The 16,934-nt window shown below is 53.6% G+C and overlaps 10 protein-coding genes across 10 annotated transcripts; 4 read left to right on the forward strand and 6 right to left on the reverse strand.

Annotated features, from left to right (window-relative positions):
- Positions 1-188: 188 nt before the first annotated feature.
- Positions 189-1,333, forward strand: BU25DRAFT_406733 (DUF862-domain-containing protein). The gene is made up of 2 exons (XM_033705358.1): positions 189-772; positions 817-1,333. The coding sequence occupies exons 1-2, from the start codon at positions 431-433 to the stop codon at positions 1,285-1,287; spliced, it is 813 nt and encodes a 270-aa protein (XP_033566392.1). The 5' UTR covers positions 189-430; the 3' UTR covers positions 1,288-1,333.
- On the reverse strand, positions 1,074-2,103 carry BU25DRAFT_406734 (mitochondrial ribosomal protein-like protein subunit S18). Its single transcript, XM_033705359.1, has one exon. The coding sequence runs from the start codon at positions 2,059-2,061 to the stop codon at positions 1,426-1,428; it is 636 nt and encodes a 211-aa protein (XP_033566393.1). The 5' UTR covers positions 2,062-2,103; the 3' UTR covers positions 1,074-1,425.
- Positions 2,104-2,212: 109 nt separating this feature from the next.
- On the forward strand, positions 2,213-4,350 carry BU25DRAFT_383948 (TIM44 subunit of mitochondria import inner membrane translocase). Its single transcript, XM_033704306.1, has 2 exons — positions 2,213-3,239; positions 3,289-4,350. The coding sequence occupies exons 1-2, from the start codon at positions 2,317-2,319 to the stop codon at positions 3,962-3,964; spliced, it is 1,599 nt and encodes a 532-aa protein (XP_033566394.1). The 5' UTR covers positions 2,213-2,316; the 3' UTR covers positions 3,965-4,350.
- A 304-nt stretch (positions 4,351-4,654) lies between these two features.
- BU25DRAFT_454562 (uncharacterized protein) lies at positions 4,655-5,881 on the reverse strand (the record flags this gene model as incomplete). The annotated part of the gene is made up of 1 exon (XM_033709878.1): positions 4,655-5,881. One exon carries the CDS (start codon positions 5,879-5,881, stop codon positions 4,655-4,657), a length of 1,227 nt encoding a protein of 408 aa, XP_033566395.1.
- Positions 5,882-6,465: 584 nt separating this feature from the next.
- BU25DRAFT_331677 (uncharacterized protein) lies at positions 6,466-7,767 on the reverse strand (the record flags this gene model as incomplete). The annotated part of the gene is made up of 1 exon (XM_033702411.1): positions 6,466-7,767. One exon carries the CDS (start codon positions 7,765-7,767, stop codon positions 6,466-6,468), a length of 1,302 nt encoding a protein of 433 aa, XP_033566396.1.
- A 660-nt stretch (positions 7,768-8,427) lies between these two features.
- BU25DRAFT_331725 (ubiquitin-like protein) lies at positions 8,428-9,591 on the reverse strand (the record flags this gene model as incomplete). The annotated part of the gene is made up of 3 exons (XM_033702416.1): positions 8,428-8,585; positions 8,732-8,815; positions 9,060-9,591. The coding sequence occupies 3 exons, from the start codon at positions 9,589-9,591 to the stop codon at positions 8,428-8,430; spliced, it is 774 nt and encodes a 257-aa protein (XP_033566397.1).
- A 538-nt stretch (positions 9,592-10,129) lies between these two features.
- Positions 10,130-12,982, reverse strand: BU25DRAFT_445315 (UMP1-domain-containing protein). Its single transcript, XM_033709433.1, has 6 exons — positions 12,550-12,982; positions 12,288-12,502; positions 11,557-12,238; positions 11,227-11,292; positions 10,775-11,159; positions 10,130-10,692 (listed from the first exon to the last, which is right to left on the reverse strand). The coding sequence occupies exons 1-6, from the start codon at positions 12,733-12,735 to the stop codon at positions 10,625-10,627; spliced, it is 1,602 nt and encodes a 533-aa protein (XP_033566398.1). The 5' UTR covers positions 12,736-12,982; the 3' UTR covers positions 10,130-10,624.
- A 229-nt stretch (positions 12,983-13,211) lies between these two features.
- Positions 13,212-13,571, forward strand: BU25DRAFT_406741 (uncharacterized protein). Its single transcript, XM_033705360.1, has one exon. The coding sequence runs from the start codon at positions 13,240-13,242 to the stop codon at positions 13,459-13,461; it is 222 nt and encodes a 73-aa protein (XP_033566399.1). The 5' UTR covers positions 13,212-13,239; the 3' UTR covers positions 13,462-13,571.
- Positions 13,572-13,711: 140 nt separating this feature from the next.
- Positions 13,712-16,093, forward strand: BU25DRAFT_358957 (MFS general substrate transporter). Its single transcript, XM_033703623.1, has 3 exons — positions 13,712-14,291; positions 14,342-14,660; positions 14,716-16,093. The coding sequence occupies exons 1-3, from the start codon at positions 13,949-13,951 to the stop codon at positions 16,055-16,057; spliced, it is 2,004 nt and encodes a 667-aa protein (XP_033566400.1). The 5' UTR covers positions 13,712-13,948; the 3' UTR covers positions 16,058-16,093.
- Positions 16,064-16,873, reverse strand: BU25DRAFT_406743 (uncharacterized protein). The gene has a single exon (XM_033705361.1). The coding sequence runs from the start codon at positions 16,843-16,845 to the stop codon at positions 16,141-16,143; it is 705 nt and encodes a 234-aa protein (XP_033566401.1). The 5' UTR covers positions 16,846-16,873; the 3' UTR covers positions 16,064-16,140.
- Between the last annotated feature and the right edge of the window lie 61 nt (positions 16,874-16,934).

A 16,934-nucleotide genomic window follows, 5' to 3' on the forward strand; every position in this document is an offset into this window, starting at 1 on the left:
GTAGCCTCCTCTCCTCTGGTTCCTTGCTTGTGGGTGGTGGACTCAAAAATGCTTTGCAGCGCGCGTAACCGAATTTTATCAAGCGGTGCACGGCCGCATTCTGAGCTGCAGGCGCCAAGTCTGGTTTTGCTGTTTGCGCCCAGAACGGCAAGGACCAGCCGAGCCTGGAGCATGCACGTTTGGTGTTGGAGAGTGACGCAGACGGGGGTGGTGGTGTCGTGTGCTGGGTGATCCTTCACTCTCCACATCGACTACCTTTACCGAAGGGCTGGTCCCGGCTTTCCTACCGTAACCTGTCTTCCTACTATAGTGCTATCTCTATGACAGACCTGCGCCTGTAGTCCTTCGGCGCTCAAGATACCCTGCTCGACATAGCCGGCGCTGCGCATATACCCCCAGTTACACCACATCTTATCTGTACCCGCGCAACATGTCCTCCTCCACTCGCCCCAAACCAGCGCGCAAGACCTCAGGCCAGAACCACCGCAGCACACTCTCGCTACAGCGGACCGAGGTCGTCATCAATGTCTACGATCTGCTGCCGCCGGGCAAGGTCTCCACTGTGCTGTGGGCTATAGGCAGCTCTCTGCTACATTCAGGTGTGGTCATCGGCGATAGGGAATACGCATACGGGGGCCATGACCGGCGAGGCCTGACCGGCGTATACTGGACGAAGCCGGCGCAAGAACCCCCGGGTGGAACGCTCAAGCAGTCGATACTCCATGGCTTCTCGTTCCGGCCAGCGGAAGAGCTAGATGCCATCATACATCAGGTATGGAGTTAGGTTGTACTTGGGATCATCGCTAACGTGACCAGGCTTCTGAGGAATTCCAAGGGACCTCCTACAACCTCCTCACCAAGAACTGCAACCACTTCACGTCCTACCTCTGCGAGAAGCTCACTGGGCGGCCTGCGCCGGGCTGGATCAACCGCGCCGCCAGCATAGGCGTAGCTCTCCCATGCGTTGTGCCACGGGAATGGATTGCGCCACCGGATTATGATACTGCGGATGGAGAGCTTCTTGACGAGGACTTCGACGAAAGAACGTCTATGTTACGGCACGGCGAGCACCAAGGACGGTATCGTAATGCTTCAGAGGAGGCAGAGCGGCAGGAAGCGCGCGGTTCTGGCAGTAGTAGTCGAGGTGAGCAAGGAGGCCCAAGAGGGAATCCTCGGCCTGCGCCCGCAGATCATGGCCCCCGGCTGGTCAACCTCAAAGAAACCGATAGCAGTGGCCATAAGATACCGGCAGCGGAAAGAGCGCCCCTCCCAAAGAATTTGATATGACTCGTCCTAGTCGTACATGCCTGCACACTGCTGGTGTACAATCTTTCCCATACTCCTGATGATGCCATACTGTACATGTGACCCTTTTTGATATTTCCACCTCATCCACCATCTTCCTAACGCGCCTCTTGAACCACTCTAACCCAGTCTCCTGGGCTTCTTGCTCCTGACACCTCCAAACTTCAGTCTTGTCGAGTCGGACAGCTTGACAATCAGCGGCCTGATCTGCTTTCCTTCTGAGCCCAGAATAGCTTTGGTGACCGCCTCTCTCCCTGCACCGAATCCTCGGTAGACAAGCTCCAGCTTCTGAATCTGTGGCAGCAGACCCTTGTCCTTAATTCTGCTCATGACGAAGGCCGCCAACTGATATCCTGCATCGTACGACCCTCGTCCGGCCTTCCTGAAGCCAATGTTGCCGCAGGATACCGAGATGAGCGAATCGCGGTTTGGTTTTGCGAGTGTGATGTGCGTGTTGTGCTTGGTTGCGTAGATGTTGAGCTTGTGCCTGTCGTCCTCTTCCCAGTCCTTGATGGCGAGATTGTCCATTTTAATGTCCTGGCCGGGGATCAGGTTCTGGTAGTAGTTGGGGTCGGCGCGCAGGAAGTTGCCCTCGACGTTGGACAAGAGCGAGTCCATCGTCTGCTCCGGCCTGTCTGCATCTCGAGGGCCGGCAAGGGCGCGCGCTGTCTGGGAGAAGGGCCGCCGACACGATGCGCAGACTGTCGAAGTCAATGAACGGAAGGCACGCAGGCCTGTTCTGGTGTTGGCGGCCATGCTGGGTGTGCTGCTTGCAGGGGGCCGACAATTGCAGCTGGTGATGGTCGAGGCCAAACTAAACTTCTTCTCCCGGGTTCGATGCGCGACCTCGGAAACGCTTTGGCCAAGTTCTGCGTTCGAAATATCTGAGGACGCTGCATGACAACTCCACATCTCTCTCGTCCTCCGCCGCCCGTACTTTGACCTGACATCACTTGGTCAGGATCCATCTCGGCCTCTGTCATCACATTTCATACACATCTGCCGCCCAGGATGAGGCCGCACACCGCAACCACACTCGCCGCCAGGGCGCGAGGCAGCATACAACCGAGTACATACGGGCGCACAGTTGCATACAGGCGGTTATCGACAGCGCCACTGGCATCGCGGTCATCAGCGACACAGTCGTTTGATGCATCACCACTCCAATTCCTGCGCAGCAACTTTTTGCCCCAGGACGTCCTCTTCCGCGCCGCCGCCGCACACGCACGCCAGTTCTCTTCGCAGTCTGCGCTCTACCAGCAGGCTCAGAAGCAGAAACCTGTGAAGGAGCAGACTGCTGAGTCTGAAGCTGAGCCAAAGAAGACTGCAGAGGAGCAGTTCAACGAAGAACAGGCTAAGGAGAAGAAGGAGGGCGAGGAAGAGTCTGGCGAGCAGAAAGAGGGCGAGCAAGAAAAGAAGAAGAAGGACGACGACAAACCCCCGCCGCCACCACACGGTGACAAGACCCCGTGGCAAGTCTTCACAGAGACTCTCCAGCAGGAGTTCCAGGCTTCGAAAGACTGGAACGAGGGTACAAAGCAGCTGTCTGGCACTGTCCACGACTTCACAAATGACCCTCGCGTTCAGAAGGCAAGAGAGGCCTCAGAGGCTGCAAAGACAAAGACTGCAGCCGCCTTGAAGGCCACAGCATCAGCTGTTGGTCAGGGTGCTGCATGGACATGGGACACGATGCCTGTTAAGGGAGTGCGCGCTGCTGCTAGAGTCACTGGTACTGGTCTCGACTACGCTACGCGACCAGTGCGCCAGACGAAGGCTTTCCAGGCTGTAAAGGAGACCATCGATGATGGCAGCTCCTCGCGCTATGGAGGCTGGGTCGAGAAAGAGGAGCGCAGGAAGCGAAGGGAGCTGCGTGAACTTAACGAGCTCCAGCGAACTGGTGGAAGGCCCACCGGACCCATGGAGGAGGACCCAGAGTGAGTACTGCCGCAAAGACGTGCGAATCTGTACTGACAAAGATGACAGTGCCGGCACGAACGTTACCCTGCACAAGGATGCGAAGTACAAGGAGGTCTGGAGAGACTGGAAGGACAACTCCAAGATCGCTCAAGGCTTCTTCAGCATGAAGCAGACATACGGCGAGTCCGACAACGCCATCATCTCGACCGCCCGTAGTATCACCGACCGCATCACCGGTTTCTTCGCCGAGAACGAGACCGCCATGGTTATCAAGAAGTTCCGCGAGATGGATCCCAACTTCCAAATGGAGCCATTCCTCACCGAAATGCGCGAATACATCCTTCCCGAAGTCCTGGACGCGTACGTCAAGGGCGACATCGAGGTTTTGAAGCAGTGGCTTTCTGCGGCACAATACTCTGTCTACGCAGCGCTGATGCAGCAGTACAAGACCGCTGGTCTCAAGTCCGACGGCAAGATCGTCGATATCCGTGGCGTCGATGTCTTGAATGCTAAGCTGCTCGAGCCTGGCGAGATCCCCGTCTTCATTCTCACAGCTCGCACGCAGGAGGTGCATGTCTACAGGAACGCAAAGTCTGGTGAACTCGCATCCGGAATGGACGACAAGGTCCAGCAAGTCACCTACGCCATTGGTGTGACCAGGATACCAGAAGACGTCAATAACCCCGAGACAAGAGGTTGGAGATTGATCGAACTCCAGAAGAGCGCCAGGGATTACTACTGATCGACTCGCTCAGCCCCGTTGTTTCTCTTTACAATTTGTACTACCACATGTTTGTTGCATTATCCCACGCGCGTTGGCGGTTCCGCGGTTTCGCTCCGGCATTCTCTGGCGTCTAAATGGTTTCGCCCGATGTGTTCCACCACTCTGTCTTATTATGGATGTCTCGCCCGTACGAGACGCACCTTCTCTTTCAGGGTCATGGAAGTGGGGTTGGATGAGCGCGCAGCGTTCGGCATGATGACACACTTCACTTCCCCACTCTGTACGTATATTTGTATAATACTTTGATGAGATGATATGGTGGAGCGAGGTCTTAGGCCAGGAGGACTGGTCTGTAGTGTGTGTGTATAGGACTAGATTGGCCTATATAAAGCAATCAATCTGCTGAAAGAGCAGCCCCATAACTCCTGTGCTATGCATAAGCAATGATGAAAGGGGAGCCAAATCCAGTCCATCTGAGCAAGCCTTGTGCTCCGGTGCCCATCTTAATGCTCTTTCCCTTGCAATGCGGTCTGACGTTTTGGTCATCAGCTGCTGCTCATCACTCACTGCCTTCCAAGTCTGACCGCTGCAAGCCTCGCTCCTTCCTTAAAGCTCGAGCCCAAACAAACAAAGCAAAACACCTCTTTTGTTCTGATTTCTTCTAGTCTCTTTCCTTTCCCCGCTCCTCTTCGTTCAGTTTCATTTCACTCACCCTCGACCACCACCCATTGTCTCCATGTCGTACCACGTAATCGACGGCGAGTGGCATGATCTCCGGTAGTAGCAACTTAGCCTCGGTCGCCGCATCGCCTCCAACCCAGGGAACATCTCCAAGGCACGTTTCATAACCTCCTCGTCAGGCTCATCTTCCGGTCCGGCCATAGTGACGATATTCTGGCCTTGAAACTTTCGGTCCCACTCAAGCATGACCATCCGATTATCAAGAGTCTCGGTGTCAGGGCGTACGACAAACCGAAGTTCCATACCCAACCCCTTCACCACAGCCGAGAACCACCTCAAGCCGGAGTCAATGCCGAAGACGCTAGCGTTCGACACTGGCAGCACGATCCGACTCTTGAGCTTCGATTCTGGTGGTAGTGCGGTGCTCAGCGTTCGAAGAAGGATAGCCAGGCTCAGGTCACTAAATCCACCAAAGAGGTAGCGCGGATGAAGCGTCAAGTCCAAAGCAGTCAGTGGCTTCCTTCTCAACTTGTCGCTGCCATCTGCATCTGTATCCGCTTCCGTGGAGATCGCGGGTGTAAAATCATCCCAAAGGCGCATTTTCGGACGTGCATTCCTCACCGATACGAGGCCGTTCCGTTCGTGGCTTTCGACTTCTTCATCGAACTGGTTCACACAACGCAATACCCACGCAGCGTACTTTTCGGGTTGGACGGCAATGGCGAGGTTGACATGAAGAACCCAGTTGAGTCGTTCGACACTTTCGAGATAGGCAAAATAGGTCAAAGTGTCTGGTCCCACCGCAAACGTGTTTGTCGAGTAGAAAACAGGTAGACTCTCCTTCCTGAGCTTCTTGCTGACACGCGTTAGGCTCGTCAACATAAAAACAGAACCATGGCCGGTAGCGTTGTCGTCGTGAAATTTCGGCTGCTCGTCTTGTCCCTCCTCATCGCAGAGGTGAGGCAGTATCGGCTTCCCACTTGTGAGGACGTACTCGAATATCGTCTTTCGTAGCTCATCCGGGAGTCTCATGAACGGGTTGAACTCGTATATCGAGACCTGCAGGTCCTGCACGATCGATTTGGCGAGCGTAACATTTTCCGTCCACAAATTAAGTATAGACAAGAGCGATGTCTCAGAGTCCACCTCTTGTACGTCATCCGTCTGCATCTCTCCAATCGTATCTGGCCTCACTGCATTCAAGTCAGCGGGCTGTCGGCCTCGCGGCACAAGGTTGAGTGGCTGGAACGGCATTCGAAGCGAGGTCCTTCCTATTGTCTTTCACTGGCTCCCTAACAGAACTCGAGGTGAAGGTTGCTCTATCTTTCAGAAGTGTGTGTCGCTATTCGTTGCTGCTTTCTCCTTTCCGCGCAAGGTAGCAACTGCATCTGCACCGCCTTGATAGGAGTGCAGCGCGCTCAATTTCATTGTACCTTCCCGTTGTTCGCATAGCACACCAGTCTAAGCCAACCGGACACAAGCTCCCAGGCGACCTCACTTACTGGCAGCATCATACCCGACCAAACGGAGAACCCGACGCGAGTTACAACATAACTTTCTCATGCTGATGTTGAATGTCTGTGAAGGAGTTGAACGGAAAATTGCCCAAGTCTGGGTCTGCATGTCCGCGACCAGGATCTGTGTACCACACGAGGTCAGGTACTGCTATCTTCAGTAGACAACACAAACACAACCCTTTCCCTTTTGCACTTACAACACGATCATCGAACCTTCTACTCTTAGTTATGCCGCATATCAGCAACAATCAATCCATAGCGTGTACATTGTAGACACGATGTCAAACTCTGTAATTTCATCATATTCCCTTCTTTACCCATCTACCACCTCTTCCCACTTCCCTCATTAAAATCACCGCCCCTCCTCTCTCTTTCAAGCCTCTCGTCGAACTCTCGCTGCGCTTTCTCCCTTTCCGCATCCCGGGCATCCTTGCCTTTCACGAATGTGAAGTTGTCGCCGACTGTAGATTCCTCCGCACCACTACTACTCTGTCGGGAGGTGGCAAAGCGTTGAATGCGGTCGGCCTGGGATGCGCCTTGGGGAGAGGCATTGCCTGCACCGCGACGCAAGCGGTCCCATGAGGACTCACCGGGGCGCGAGGCGGGTTGTTGGGCAGTTTGGGATGTAGTTTCGGATTGGAAGAGGCCGCCTGTCGGGGAGGTGTCGTCGTCGAAGGGGGACGATGAGGATGTTGGCGAGGGCTGAGTGGACTGGTAAGGAGGCAGTCGACGCGCTCGTACATCGACGGATTGCCGCTCGGGCTGTGGTCGCGGCTGTTCCTCATTCGCAAAGTCGCCCCACGAACCAGACGAGTTCGAAGATCCCCACGCCTCATTCCCAGCCGTCGGACTCATATCATCATCGTCACCCGCGATTGGAGGTGCTTGTCTTCTCTCCCCCCTACCACCATGCGGCGGCGTCATCCCCCCAGTCCCCTCCTGCCGTCTTCTAGCCTCAAACTCCTTCCTCCTCTCCTCAATCATCCTTCCACGTTCGTTATTCGCCTTCTCATCCCTCCCACTCGCAGCCTTGATCTCCCTCCCAAACTCCTCCAACTTGGGATCCACACTCGTCTCGTACGCCGCAATCGGCTGGGCAATCAACTGCCCAATAATGTTCCCCATCTGCCCAGCCACCAACGCATACAATCCAAACCTCCACGTCTGCCGCGCCAGATTCGCAGCAGGCCCTTTAATCGGGCCAAATTTATTCGGATCGATGCTCTCAATCTTGGGCTTGTAGAACGGGTACTGGTACGTGTTCATCGTGGCATACCACCTGTACACGCCACCTGCGGCGCCGCCTGCTGAATAATAGCTTTTGGATTTCTCGAGCTTGTAGATGTGGAAGGCGAGCGCTTGTGCTTCCTCGGGGTGCAGCGTGCGGCCGAGTTTCTTCTCGGCGAATTTCAAGGTGGTGTCGGCTTTGAAGCGGAGCGCGCGCTCGGAGAAGCCGATCAAGGGGCCAACGAGCGGGATTGGGCGTGGCATGTTGGAGGCGTCGAAGCGCTCGCCGTTTGCGAGGGTAGGGGAGGAAGGGGAGGCATAGGGGTCGTTATCGGAGGGGTTGGGGTTGTCGGTGAAGCTGTCTAGAGCTTGGTTTTCTATATCTTGAAGCACCATTTTGGGACAGTGTGGTTATGGTGTGGAATTGTGGTGTGAAGAGCTTCAGTGGAGGCGTGAGGTAGTTTGTGGAGCTCAAGCTCGAGATGACCTCATGCAAAAGCACCGAACGGTCCGAGCTGCAACATCCATGACGCTTCGGCTTCGGTCGACAATCAATCGTCGTTCAGAATTCAATCGCTGAACTTCATTCGCGTAAGCATCGAATAGAACATTGTAAATCAGTGAAGAAGAAGTAATAGTCTATGATTGCCGCCTATTCGCCGTCCGGCGCAAATATGTCGCTGGAAGTCCCAGCAATACTTATACAGAAACGTAAGAAGACAAATCCCCAGCCATGAAATGCTCGACAGGAAAAACTCCGAATGAACGCCAAAGTATCCCCTCCTTGAACTGTGCTCTACGATGCACCTCTGACGTCGATGCAAGAAGTCAAGTTCCCCTATGCACTATACCACCCTAGACGCTAGAGCGACAAGAATGAGCGAGATCAGGACGAGGGCAGGAATGATAAACACTTGCAGAGCCGTGGTTCTGCTGTGATCCGGCTCGCTTCTACGCGGAGCACGCAGAGTCCCCAGAGTTCGGGGATAGCGTCTAGTCCGCATCCGCAAGGGCACCGCCACTAGAAGTGGAGCGTCAGCATGGTCATCGATGCATTTACAGAATGACACAGCGACAACCAGCTGTTGGCTCCTCCCCGTCATCTCTTGTTTTCGAGCCTTTACCAGTCTTTGCGTTCTCTTCCTCGTCAACGATCTCCTGCGGCTTGATAGTCATGTGGACAACGTTCGGAGCTTCTGTCTGGAATCGGCAATCTGCGTAATATTAGTGAGGATACTTCACATTTCGAATGGTCTCGTGTTTCGAAGAACAGGTATATGGCAGGACCTCTAATAGGGCCCTCTTGGAGACAGACATAGAAAATCATTTGAAAAAGGATTCGTAGAGAATGAGCTCTTACCTTTCAAAGGTGACTTATCGTCCAACATGCGACCGAAGTGAATCAATCTTATCGAACTCGGTGAGGTCGGCCTTGGTTCCCATTCTGCCGAATCGGGTTAGCAATACTGTGCAAGAAGCCGGTGAAGCGGGCGTGGCTGTGTAGAGGTACATGTGCCGAGTACGGCAATACGATGCGGACAAGAGAGATCATCTGATCCTGTGCCATCGCGCAGTCGATGGCGTGATTGAGGGAGAGTTCGAGAAGATGATGTAGCACATGCTATGCTCGAAGCCAGTCAAGCTTTGGATGGAGGAAAGGAAATGCATGCATGCTCTCCAAAACGTACCTTCTCGCCAGTCTCGCCATATTAGCTCTTTTAGAGTGTAGACGCTAATGTTGTACGGGTCCATCTGTTCCACTGTGACATTGCGCTTCTTGAGGTATTTCTCGTCGATCTTGTATGGATGCCTCGCTCCCGTCGTAAGCAACAGCATTATTACTACTGTTGGCCCGTTGCTGTTGTCAGGGTTTGCCGCAGGACCATCTGTTGAGGGACCCAGAGCTGCTTCCGTTTCCGTTCGGTTCAGCTCATTGCGAGCGGGAGGTGCTGCCGATGACGATACGAGCGGTTGTGTGCTTCCTGATGGGCTAATCCCTCCAACATTTGTGAATTCCACTGGAGCGATTTGAGGGGCTCCGGAGTCGCTCGTAATGGTGTTTGTGGTTGCAGATGCGCCGGCAGGTGATGGGAGCGTCTTCATCTCTACGGCGCTCGACGATAGTGTGTCGTGGTCGGGCTCTGTTTTCGACACTGAAGCAGTCGTCTGAGGAATATTTTGCGCGGTCGTCGACGGCTGGTCCCGTGAAGGAGTCGTCATGGTCGGCCGACGTGACCCTGCTTGCGCAACGTAATCGGAGATAAGGATGGCAAGACCACGCCAAGCGAGTGAAAGGTGGCGAGGTGACGGGCGGCGGGATAAATGACGTGCAGGAGAGGTGTGGTACTTCTGCAGCGAGCGTGGAGAGGGCGGCGGCGGTATTGGAGGTGCGAAGCTGAGCGACGGATGGAGGAAAGGTGAAGAGTCGCCCGTGCTCACGGGCAGTCGCCGCTGGGCCCTCCGCAATCCAGAAAACGGCAAGAGCGATCCGCTGGCTCCACACCCTTACCCCAAGGTGCGGTTCACAGGCCCGTAGCCGAGGGAACTACGCTGCGTCCAGATCTTACAGACTGCTGCCACACCAGGACGACATCATTGTTGTCTCCATGAATGCAAATATGGGTTGAGCGGATCCGGATGCGAGTTTGCCCGGCGGGTTTGCGCATGCAATGGCCTTATCCTGGCGCGTTCAATGGTTGCCCCTGCATGCCCCTGTAATTCAACCCATCATGTAGAACACGGTTGCACATGCATCGTTAGCAATTACTGTTTGTCTATCTTAGGAACGAAGTCTTATTGATGTCCAGTGTAACGGAACATGTCAAGAGACAATGGATCTGCTGAGACATATACCTTTGGCCGTCTTGGGAGTGCTATGTCGTGCTTCGAAACCACACGTGATAAGTTCGCACTTTCTCTGTCATCCATGTTCTCTTGTGTACAATAACCTCTATGCATGCTCGGAAACCGGCTACTGATCCGGACCATGATTCCGCAGGTTACAGTGTAATTCTGAGCGGCTCCATCAGCAGGTAAGAGTATAGAATACTGTCTTGTATGTTGTTTGTCATTGCATTCGTTCGTTCGTTCGTTCGTTCGTTCGAGCCATATTACAGACCAACGCAGTGCGTTTCCGTCGACCGCATATTGTGACCATCTTGAGAAACAAGGTATGATATCACACAAGCTATGCATGCTCAAAGCCCCGTCCGTTCTGCAGCACAAATGCTACGCCAGGCAAACCGCCTCTTCTCTACCAGTTCATCTTCATCTTCTGCTCGATCTCGGTGTGGAAATCGGGGATCTGGCGGAGCTCCGAACCTGTGATCCATTGCGTTAGCCGATCTGATATACTGCCCGTCGCGACGCCGTGGGTGGCGCCATGTTTCGAGGCTAAACTTACCAGTGTACACATCCTCCCAGCCAATCTCGCAGTCCCGTCCCTCCAGAATATCCTTGTGCACTCCACTCGAGCCACCGAGCGCAGCTGGCCGCCACTCGCCCGCCGAAGCAATCTTGAGCTCCATACCCCTCCTCACCGGCTCCGCGATACCGAACTGTCGCCTCAGCATCTCCATCTTCATGCGGTCCTGTGTCTCGCGCCACTGAACGAGGCGAGCCTCAAGAGGATGTGCGGACTGGAGTTCGACGGACTTCGTTGACGAAGGTGCTGTCGATGTTTGCGCAAGGCGGGAACGGAGGTTGTCGTGAACACCGGGAGCGGAGGGCGCGGAGGTCTCGAGCTGGGTGGAGGTGGCGTGAGCCTTGGGTGGGACGAAGCGGAGAGCCTGTGCAGGTTTAATTAGCTTAGATGTTCTGAAGTATAACCATATCTATACAGCTGTGCCACCGTACCATGTTGATCTGAACTGCAGTAGCTCGGTTGTTGATGGCAAAGGCTTGGGCGAATATAACGGTGGTCTAACTGCAGTGATCTATTATTTCACAGGCAGAAGGTGCTCAAGAGTTTGGCGTGTTGAGGATGGTTGAAGTGGGATGTTCGAGTTTGAGGTTGTGGTGAAGCTCCAGGCTGTAGGTGACGCGCCGCTAGTGCGGCTGCGGCTCACGCCTTGGCATCACCGAGAGATCGTTCAGAGAACTCACTTTTGCATGCAAGAGTATGCAGTAAATGCTACATTGGCAGTCTAGAGCCGTTTCTAAAATATCCGATGTCTACAAACCGACAATGCTGCTGAAGGGCATATCCCAGACGACGCATGCTATCAACATGCTTCCAATGCTTATCGAAGCCGCCATGATGATGTTGACAGCATTGTTGTCAAGCAGATCACTGCCCACCTCAACCTTGCGGCTCTCATGCTGTCCGTCAGCAACGGCGGTCCCATTGGCTCCTGCCTTTTGCATCGTTCTCGTTGCCTGCATGGACTCGTCAAGATCAACACCACTGCTCTTCGCAATGCCGTCTTTGCCCTGCTCGTTGCTGATGACCTTGCTTCGTAGATCAGCGCCCTTCTTGAGATGCAGTTGATTCTTGCGATGGACGAGGACTTTCCTGCCGCCCTCACCTTCGATGATTCTGCCGGAATGTACATCGACAACACTAGCTTGGAAAAGAGCACCAAGCAGTGAGTCGAGTAATGTTCCAGCAATACCAGCAAACGTGATCGCGAAGGTAAATCTCATGCTTTCTTGAGAGCTCCACTCTCTGCAGAAGGGCAGAAAGAAGAACGCTACTAGCGAAATACCAAGTGACCCGTACGCGCCAGCAGCCAATCCTGTGGTCGTCACACCACCATTTGTACCAGGAGGGACGGTGCGCCACGGTGCGGTGATGAGGAAGGGCTTGACCACGGAAAGGATTCCAAGCTCGGAGGAGAAGGTATCTGCGGCTACTGCGGCGTAGTTCCTGCAACATATCAGCATTAACGGAATAGCTGCAACGAGGCTGTACTTACGCAACGATGCCGACCACCAGAACATCGCTCTTCTTGTGGAAACACAGATCTCTGCTCTCGTATCTTCCCTCCTTCTTCAGCTGCCAGAGATGCAGCAGGATCAAGACGGAAGCCACGCCTGAGTTCGCAAGGACCTGAATGTGGTTGCGCGCTCCCTCTCCACCAGATGAGCCATTGGCTGATTGTGTAAGCCTCGCTTTCACATCATGTTTGACCTGCATCCGTTAGTCGTGTTTGTGAATCCATACTGCAGGACTCTCACCTTTGTTACTGCAGTGCCAGCAAGGAAGAATGTCGTAAGCAACAGAAAGAAGACACCCCACGGATGTATCGCGTGCACTACTGCTGTAGCGAAAGCTGTCGCAATGCCAACAGGTGTAAGGGACTTATGGGACCAGGCTCGATACACAAGCGCAGCTATCAACGGGACCGCAATCACAGGCTTCATGGTGAATGCGGGGATGTGCGGACCGCTCGGTGGTGTTTTGGAACTCGTGGGGTTGAAGTTGCGTCACAGGTGTCAGACCAACCGAACGTCGACTGTTAACAACGTCGCCTCCTTGGCACCAACCTTCACTCGAATCCTTCCGGATTTTTGGTACTTCAATTGCATAAAATGCTGCGAAACGGCATTGCGAATTTCCTTCTTTGAGCCGCCTACGCTCTTAATCTACACATCTGCCCTCGGCGGTAACACATCAAGCATCCAGCTTCTGATGTCTAGTCTTTCGGATTCAAGCCGGGCCATAGCAACTGTAAGGCCTCCTCAGGCACTGTATCGACTAACGCCTGATAAAGAAGTGTGAAGCGAACGATCTCAAAATCATTCGACAGTAAGCACTGCCTCAGCCACGATCGTATTCAGCATACGGAACGCGCAAGCCCAACGGCTGTCACAAGCAGCAACGTTGAGCCCAGGATTCAGTGACAGGGGCTGTGGATGAGCCAAGAGATGCTTGTCGGAGCTTGGTTATGCTTCGTTACAACTAACTCAAAGCATCCTGTGCAGGCCATCCATGGGACACGTGATGTTCAGAGTGCTGCGTGGAATTGCACCAGTGAGTTGACATTGGAAACCTTGAGACAGCACATCAACATCTCCGGTTTCCGAGCAGCTCCCATCAACACAAAGGTCGGCGCAGCACACTCAACAAATACGACAATATTCGGATAAAGCGATTCGTCTGGGTACCCCGGTGACGACGGTGATACCGACTTCCTCACGCAAGCGGAGTGCACTGCACTGTAGCCTCTGCTGACGCTTGATGCGATTGGCTCATCGCAGAGCTATCCTAATTAGGTAAGACTGGCTGGTGTGATTGGTCCGCGCTGGTGGCTCAACTAGGTATGGTGCTAGTTCGCTTTGCACAGCCATACCATAGGTAGAGCACAGATAAACGAGCGAGCCTACTTTGCAGGTGTCAAAGGATGACAATCAACGGCATTGGTCGAAATGTGCCTTGAAGTTTGGTCCACGCATCTCAGGCGTCCTAATACCGCAATCTTGTGTCTCCACGCATACTTTCCCTTTCAAGGCGAGCATCGCGGGTGGACATGATTGATATGAAATGCATCTGACATCCCATGGTGTTTGAAATTACGCCTGGTTGACTCTCATCACGTCTTCTTTTACCAAAATCCGGATTTCGGAAAACAACTCAATGGCAATCTGGCTGTACAGACAGGCGCGAGGTGCCATCCGGGAGCACCAAGCAAAGAAAGTTGTGCCCACTACCGAAGATTCACATCTTGTACCCGAGACTACACCATCACACAAGACGCACGAAAGATACGATAGCGAGAATGGCATCGAACTTGGTTCTCCTAGAGCAAGCGACAGTCCAACGAAACATTCGAAGGAGAACGTACAGGAGAAAGAGGAGACGCGTCAACGGAACATACAGCAGTGGAAGCTGTTGATCGGGTTGATCCTACCAAACTTTCTCGCAGGTGTGGATGTCACCATTGTCGCGCCAGCTATCCCACTCATCTCATCTGACTTCAGTACATTGCACCCTCCCATCAGAAGCTGCTATCCACTGACCAAATTTTAGATCGACTGTCTGGTAGCTTCAACTGGATCATTGCCGCCTATACATTGACATTCACAACCTTCGTACCCGTTTCAGGTCAGTTCGCGGAGGCTTTTGGTCGCCATTCGACACTGCACTTTCAGATGTTCTGGATCATGATCGGAAGTGCATTGTGCGCAGGCGCCCAGACTTGGGGTATGCTCCTTGTAGGCAGAGCGCTCCAGGGTCTAGGTGCAGCAGGGATCATGAACCTCAGTCGCATTATCTTGTCTGACAATGGTGCTACGCTGGCTCAGATCTCGAGGAGTAACTCCGCGCTATCGTTGCTCAGTGGTATCAGGTAAGTAGATTACCCGGTGTATTCAGTGTTAGTTTTCCTGTACTGACGATCATAGTTACGGTGTTGGACCAGTTGTCGGCGGTTACCTCGCAGACGCAAGCTGGCGGTACTGCTTCGTGCTTCCCGTCGGTCTCGCTGCTCTTTCACACATCCTCATCGTTGTTCTCATGCGCAAAGAGCTAGTCAAGGGCAACGCAGCCCGAGCAGCAGGCAACGTTGGTAGCTCTCGCCGGACGAACTACATCGCAGGTCTTTTGAGCATTGACTGGCCGGGTGTGTTCCTCTTCATCCTCGGTGTCGGCCTGATCATCCTTGCGCTGCAATGGGGTGGCACACAGTACGCATGGAACTCAGCAGCGACCATCGCACCGTTCGTCTTCGGTGGTATCCTCGTCATTTCCTTCTTCTTACACGAGTATCTTCTGGGTCCTGGGCGATTCAATGCTCGCCTCCTACCGTCTCAAGTCCCCATGATCCCGTCGACGCTATTCCGGAAGAAGGACACCTTCCTCCTCATGATCATCAACTTCTCAGCCGGTATCTCGCTGGTCAGTGCCTTCTACTTCATCTCATACTACTGGCAGCTCGCAGAGGGCTACTCAACTTCGAAAGCAGGTGTCCAGCTCCTTTACTATACCCCAGGACTCGGTGTGGGCGTGTACGTTGCGATGTACTTGTGCAACGTTCGGCCAGCGCAGACATTCTTTCCCCTGTTTGTTGGTTCGATAGTGGAAGGTGTTGGCCTTGCGGTACTAACCTACGCCGTGTCAATTAGACACGGCACACTGGTCAGCGTCTTCCTTGCCATCTCTGGCGCGGGTACTGGACTTCGCTTCATGCCGGTCGTGTTGCACGCTGCGGGCATCTGGTCGACACGTGTCCCAGCCATGCAGTCACTGCTTTCGTTCATGTTGCCTCTTGGCGAAACCATCGGTATCTCGATGATGGGAGCTGTATTTACGAATAAGCTCAGACACTATTCTTCCGGTATCTCCCCAGAATATAGTGGAATTGGGAATCTTGCGACACTCGACGGCTTGTCAGGACCTGTCAAGGACGCTGTGCAAAACGCCGCAGCTAGATCAGTCATGTGGGCGCTGGTCACTGTGTTGCCTTTCGTCGGCTTGGCTATCATTGCTTCGGCCTTCCTTGGCAATGTCTGGATCGGTCTGGTTGCGAAAGAGGAGAAGAAAGGACAGGCCCAACAGAAGGCGACAAAGGGATACGTCATGTATGGCGTTTATCTACTCGCCTTCTTCAATGGTACCGTCGATGCGAATAAGCAGGAGCTGGATGTCAACGCAGGGTACGAGGAGGTCAGGCAAAAGGTTGCGGACGTGGAAAACGACGGAGTGGCGGCACCTCAGATTGCTCATGTAAGGCAAGAGAGTCGCTAGGTCTAAGTCGTCGGATTTCTCTGAGTGTCTATATCTATATCCATATCAGCAGCAGAAGCTGTAATGCAGTAACCTTTGATCGCTCAGACCAGCCACTGCTTCAACACCTCATCATCCACGTTTCTGACCAGCACGTGCAGGTGTTCCAAACTTCTAACGCTCTGCAAATTGGTTGTGTTCTTGAACCAGAGAACCTTGCTGTCTTTCTCTTCTTCGCCGGCCTTAACTCTGAACTCGTTGTTGATAAAGTTTTCCACCATTTTCCTTCCCTCTTGCGATAAAGCACCTTCCTTGTCGACTGGCAGTCGCTGCTTCAGCCACACACAGATATGCCGTATGCCTTCATCGTGTCCATACGGCCAATCGTTCCTGAGTATGGTGAAGTCTTCAGGGTCGGCAAATGGCACCACGTTCCTCACGTTGAACGCCATCGCACCGGACTCGTCATCAATCGGCTCCCAAAACAATCGTTGGGTAAGCAGATACGTAGTCGCACTCCTATACTCCGCTTTGACATGCGCAGTCCAAGCAAGATACGCTTTCAACTGACTAGGCCACCTCTTCAGCTCATCCAGCTGTCCCGTCGAGATCAGGTGACGCAGGTCCTCCCAGGAGTGCGGCGTGTACTCATCATCTTTTAGACTAAGTTGTTGCCAATCGATTACAGTAAGTGCAAAAGGCGGATTATCTCGAAGAAATGGCAGTGCGGTAGGATCTGGGTTTGATTTCCACGATGATTGAAATACGGATGGGAGAGATAATTCGTCGACAGGGTGGTGTGGCGCCATGTTTGGTTTGGGTGTGGTGTGAAACGAGTTGGATTAGACAGCGGGGCTGAAACACGTTGAAAGACACGCAGGGTCCATAGAAGCGGCCC

The sequence above is a fragment of the Macroventuria anomochaeta genome, assembly GCF_010093625.1.
Source record: "Macroventuria anomochaeta strain CBS 525.71 unplaced genomic scaffold BU25scaffold_3, whole genome shotgun sequence".
In the NCBI taxonomy this organism is placed as follows: Eukaryota; Fungi; Ascomycota; class Dothideomycetes; order Pleosporales; family Didymellaceae; genus Macroventuria; species Macroventuria anomochaeta.

Excerpts from the sequence above, each read along its gene's own strand:
- BU25DRAFT_445315 (XM_033709433.1), bottom strand. The coding sequence starts at position 12,735 with ATGAAGCCTGTGATTGCGGTCCCGTTGATAGCTGCGCTTGTGTATCGA. Across the intron at positions 11,293-11,556 it reads ATATGCCCTTCAGCAGCATT|ACCACCGTTATATTCGCCCA; the intron begins GTCGGTTTGTAG and ends CACTGCAGTTAG. Across the intron at positions 10,693-10,774 it reads CTGGGAGGATGTGTACACTG|GTTCGGAGCTCCGCCAGATC; the intron begins GTAAGTTTAGCC and ends AATGGATCACAG.
- BU25DRAFT_383948 (XM_033704306.1), top strand. The coding sequence starts at position 2,317 with ATGAGGCCGCACACCGCAACCACACTCGCCGCCAGGGCGCGAGGCAGC. Across the intron at positions 3,240-3,288 it reads CCCATGGAGGAGGACCCAGA|TGCCGGCACGAACGTTACCC; the intron begins GTGAGTACTGCC and ends CAAAGATGACAG.
- BU25DRAFT_406734 (XM_033705359.1), bottom strand. The coding sequence starts at position 2,061 with ATGGCCGCCAACACCAGAACAGGCCTGCGTGCCTTCCGTTCATTGACT.
- BU25DRAFT_358957 (XM_033703623.1), top strand. The coding sequence starts at position 13,949 with ATGGCAATCTGGCTGTACAGACAGGCGCGAGGTGCCATCCGGGAGCAC. Across the intron at positions 14,292-14,341 it reads ACTCATCTCATCTGACTTCA|ATCGACTGTCTGGTAGCTTC; the intron begins GTACATTGCACC and ends ACCAAATTTTAG. Across the intron at positions 14,661-14,715 it reads TCGTTGCTCAGTGGTATCAG|TTACGGTGTTGGACCAGTTG; the intron begins GTAAGTAGATTA and ends TGACGATCATAG.
- BU25DRAFT_406741 (XM_033705360.1), top strand. The coding sequence starts at position 13,240 with ATGCTTGTCGGAGCTTGGTTATGCTTCGTTACAACTAACTCAAAGCAT.
- BU25DRAFT_406743 (XM_033705361.1), bottom strand. The coding sequence starts at position 16,845 with ATGGCGCCACACCACCCTGTCGACGAATTATCTCTCCCATCCGTATTT.
- BU25DRAFT_406733 (XM_033705358.1), top strand. The coding sequence starts at position 431 with ATGTCCTCCTCCACTCGCCCCAAACCAGCGCGCAAGACCTCAGGCCAG. Across the intron at positions 773-816 it reads TAGATGCCATCATACATCAG|GCTTCTGAGGAATTCCAAGG; the intron begins GTATGGAGTTAG and ends TAACGTGACCAG.